Genomic DNA, 3,792 nt, shown 5'->3' with positions numbered 1-3,792 from the left:
TTGTAACCCAGGGAGTGCTTCCCTAACACTGTCCTGGGCAACCCCCTATTTTTCCCCGTTCCTAGCTCTCTTCTCTGACAGCAACGGGCACTCTGCTACTAGGTGCTTATCCTCCCCACAGCGGAGGCAACGGCTATTTTTCCGGCGGTACTCGTACTCCGCCCGAGTGCAGTAAAACTTATTCATCCATTCGGCCGGATTTGAATCCCGGCCACGCTTGCCTAGCACCGTCGCCCCTGTTCCCGCGGCAGCGGCCCTGGGCCGACCCTTGTCCCTATGCTTGCCACCCCGACCCCTGCGCCCACGGTTCGACTCACCAGCACCGGAGGCCTGGCGAGCTGTATTTCGCCCAGCGGCAACAGTAGCAGCCCGAGGCCTGACCTCCGGTGCCGGGAGGTCCCCGTCGTCAGTGATGATGGGCGCGGGATCCTGCACAGCGGTGGAAGCACGCAGAAGCACGCGGGTTTGGGCTTGGGAACGAAGTTTAGCAAGTTGACGTGCCTCTACACCAAGCGTGTGCTGCACGAGTTTGGCATATTCCTGAAAAGGCTTTCCGTCATGGTCGGTAGCACATTCTCCTGAGAACTCAGAGGAAAGGCCGCGGATAAACCAGAAAATCCGATCAACCTCCCTTAAGTCAGGAATGGGTGCTATGAGTGCCTCGAAACGACTATGGTACGCGGCTACCGTTTCGTTTGCCCGCATCTGATGCTGCCCAGCAGCAAGCTTTTCTAGCGCTTCTAGTTCGCGCGTTTGAATCTGCGGGGCAAAACGAATTAATAGCGCCTCCAAAAGTTGCTCTGAAGTATATTGCAACCGCGCGTTAGTCCAGTCATCATGCCAGGTTTTCGCGGCGCCTTCAAGAGCGTTAGCTAAAAATAAGCAACGGATACTGTCATGATTTCCGCCCCGCACGAAATCAAAATACTTCCGGACATCGCGGACGAAGGCGCGGACTCGTGGCGCAACTTCCCGCGATAATTCACTAAGCTTAATCTCCGCAGGAATATTGAGCCTAGGTACCGGAATAGTGATTCTGATCACCTCATCGCTGGCCCCAGCGGGCAAGCCGCGCTCAGTAGCGGCGTTGTTCTCTCCATCGCCGGCGGTCGTCCCGGTGGCGCGACCCGCGATGTGTTCCACTGCAGGAATCAGAACATCGGATGAGGGATTATTCATATTTATTAATTGGTTACTGTTATTCCGGGCAATAGGCGGCGGCGGGACAGTTCCATTGGTCATATTGATAGTGGAGGGCAATCCCCAACGACTTCGCCTAGACTGCTCCATTTCCACTATCCTGACCCAGATCAGGCAGACCGCGTACCCAAGTAAAGCGAACTGTCAATTTTTCTGGAAGTCTGTTCTAGCACCGAACGGGTGCTACGAAGCTCTTGACAGAGCCTCCGGCAAAGGGCAGGGACCGCCGAAGGAACTGGCGGTTCGGAGCCTGCAGCAGTCTTACCGCTATTAACCCAAAATCCTAGAAAAAGTCAGCAAACAGATTTGCTAAAGTAGTTTACAGACCGGCGGCAGCGACTTCACGGACAGCATCGCCAAGAGCGTCGACGATTGTAGCCAAAGGTCCGGTGACATCGTCGACCTCCATCCGCGCGCCGGTAGAAGTGGGGATCTTGATGGCAAAAGGGGGATCTTGAAAATTTCAGAAATGTGAGAGGCCCCGGGAGGAACCGTCTCGATACCAGACTTGTTGTATCTTACTAAACCACAACTGGATGGTGGCGTCGGAAGACACCGATTTGGAAGAGTTTCGCCCGCTTAAATAGCGGAGGATGCGGCCATCCCATGAATCGTACAGCCAATTCCGAAAAGGCGCGGTCCAGTCCGGAATGGCGTACCGTTGATCCATGCTTCCAATCGATGACGGGGCTCCGCGAGCCAGGGACCAGCGTCCCAGTCGTAGCCTGTGCTACGACCCCCGCCCATACTTCTGCAAGTATGGACTTCCGCCTGAGGCGGCGTTTACTTGTTGGCATCCATGACAGCTTCCCGCTCGCCGTCTGACCCAGAGGTCGGAGCCATAAAGATCTGACAGAAAAAGCGGCAAAAATAGGCAGTTGGAATTCAGTTAGTTCCAGCGAATTTGTCCAGTAACCGCGCCAAGCGAGAAAGGAAAAATTAGACAGAAAAATGTATCAGTTTGGACCCAGATTTAAGAAGCGGAATACAACAAACGTCGGGTTGTATGTGGTGGAGCAGGTCACTGGATATGAAGGGAGGATCTTGAATCTGAACATTGACATCTTTTCTTCTATCTTAAGCTCAGGGCCTACTTTAGGTGCAGCACGTCCCTATGGCAGTCCGGAGACGTGTAACTCATCAGGCTCAGTAGCTACGGGGCAGTTGTCTGGACAGGTTACTCGCCAGCTAGAAGCTTGGTAAATGTGCAACCTTGAAAGTGTCATAATTATGCACAGATATGCGCGCTGAGTGTGTGAAATGTTATGATGAGGTTAGTTAAAATGTTTGCCATCCAATTTGCGTGTGGGGAGGCATTATTTGTCCTGACGATTTGCTCTCTACCTACGGCCATTTGGCAGTCCAGAGACGTGTAGCGCCCAAGGCTCAGCAGCTACGGGACAGGTGTCTGGACGAGGTTATTTTTGACGTGCAGTACCGAAAGCACATTGGGAAGCATGAATATAGCCGGTGAATTTATCATAAGTGAAATTTAGGTTAGTTTAGGTGTTTGCCACCTGTATTGGTGCTCCGATGTAACATGACCATTGCTATGCAAAGGTCCCGGACCCTTAGGGACCCGATACCATACGGCATCCCGGGACCCATACATTTCATTGCAGGTTATAACGATGCAAATGTTGCAAATATATACTATTAAATTCGTTAACTCTAAACTGGTAAGCAGAGACCGGAGGTAAGCAGAGACACACGCCACTAGCTTGCATTCAACTTCTTCAAAACCATGAGATCAAAGGAGGTCCAATATATATATCAGTGGCAATCATATGGTCGTGTGTCGTTAACTACTTGATTGACGCTACTTGCACCCATGCTGAACGAGTCAATGTCATTCCTGTCAGCGGAGCAAATGTAATGAAAACTATAAAGTGAACCTGCAAATCCGTGAAAACAGAGAAGCGGCCCGAACCCGGCCCCAACCCGGCTCCCACGGCCTAAGGCTCCGTGCATTGTAGAAACGCGGCTACACCTTGCACCCCTCAACGGCCTGATGCCATACAACAAGAAGCTTCAGCAGCTGGTTCGGCGCCTAGCAGCCAAGCATCGGTGGTTCTATCCTTCTGGAGCTGTATGGCTGGCCCCACCCACTAACCACCTCTTGTGCTCTGTACGGCAAACGCAACCAGCCTTGCGCCTCTCACATGCCTGATGCCGAAGACATATAAGAAGAGAGTGCAGCTGGACCTGTGCTGAAATCGTGTTCCCTGTCCTGTGGCCGGCGGTTTTCACCTAGAGTTGAATTGACGCAGGGTCCATTCCGGTTGTGTTTATTGTGGTGTCTTTGGAATGCGCACATGGGCTTTATATAGATTCCTATAGGTTGTCCCTTCATCCAGTTGGGGGTTGTCGTGGGGCTGGGGCTGGGCTGTCAGGCTGCATGTGGTGTGCATGCAGGTGATCTTTCTACCGTCTATGTCAGGTGCAACGGTGCTTTGGAGTATCACAGCCGCATGATGAATTAAAGCATAAGCAAAATTCAAGAGTTAAAATCCATACACCCAGGTCCTTTGAACCTACAGGACGACTGCAAGTGACGACCAATCAGATTTGTCGTGCCACATGAGAAACCCT

At 52.2% G+C, this 3,792-nt stretch overlaps 1 protein-coding gene across 1 annotated transcript; it reads right to left on the bottom strand.

Annotated features, from left to right (window-relative positions):
• Nucleotides 1-221: 221 nt before the first annotated feature.
• Nucleotides 222-1,242, bottom strand: VOLCADRAFT_88791 (uncharacterized protein; the record flags this gene model as incomplete). The annotated part of the gene is made up of 2 exons (XM_002948390.1): nt 222-338; nt 382-1,242. The coding sequence occupies 2 exons, from the start codon at nt 1,240-1,242 to the stop codon at nt 222-224; spliced, it is 978 nt and encodes a 325-aa protein (XP_002948436.1).
• Nucleotides 1,243-3,792: the final 2,550 nt, after the last annotated feature.

Source organism: Volvox carteri, assembly GCF_000143455.1.
Source record: "Volvox carteri f. nagariensis unplaced genomic scaffold VOLCAscaffold_10, whole genome shotgun sequence".
Lineage (NCBI taxonomy): Eukaryota > Viridiplantae > Chlorophyta > Chlorophyceae > Chlamydomonadales > Volvocaceae > Volvox > Volvox carteri.
This window is presented reverse-complemented; position numbering and strand designations above follow the sequence as displayed.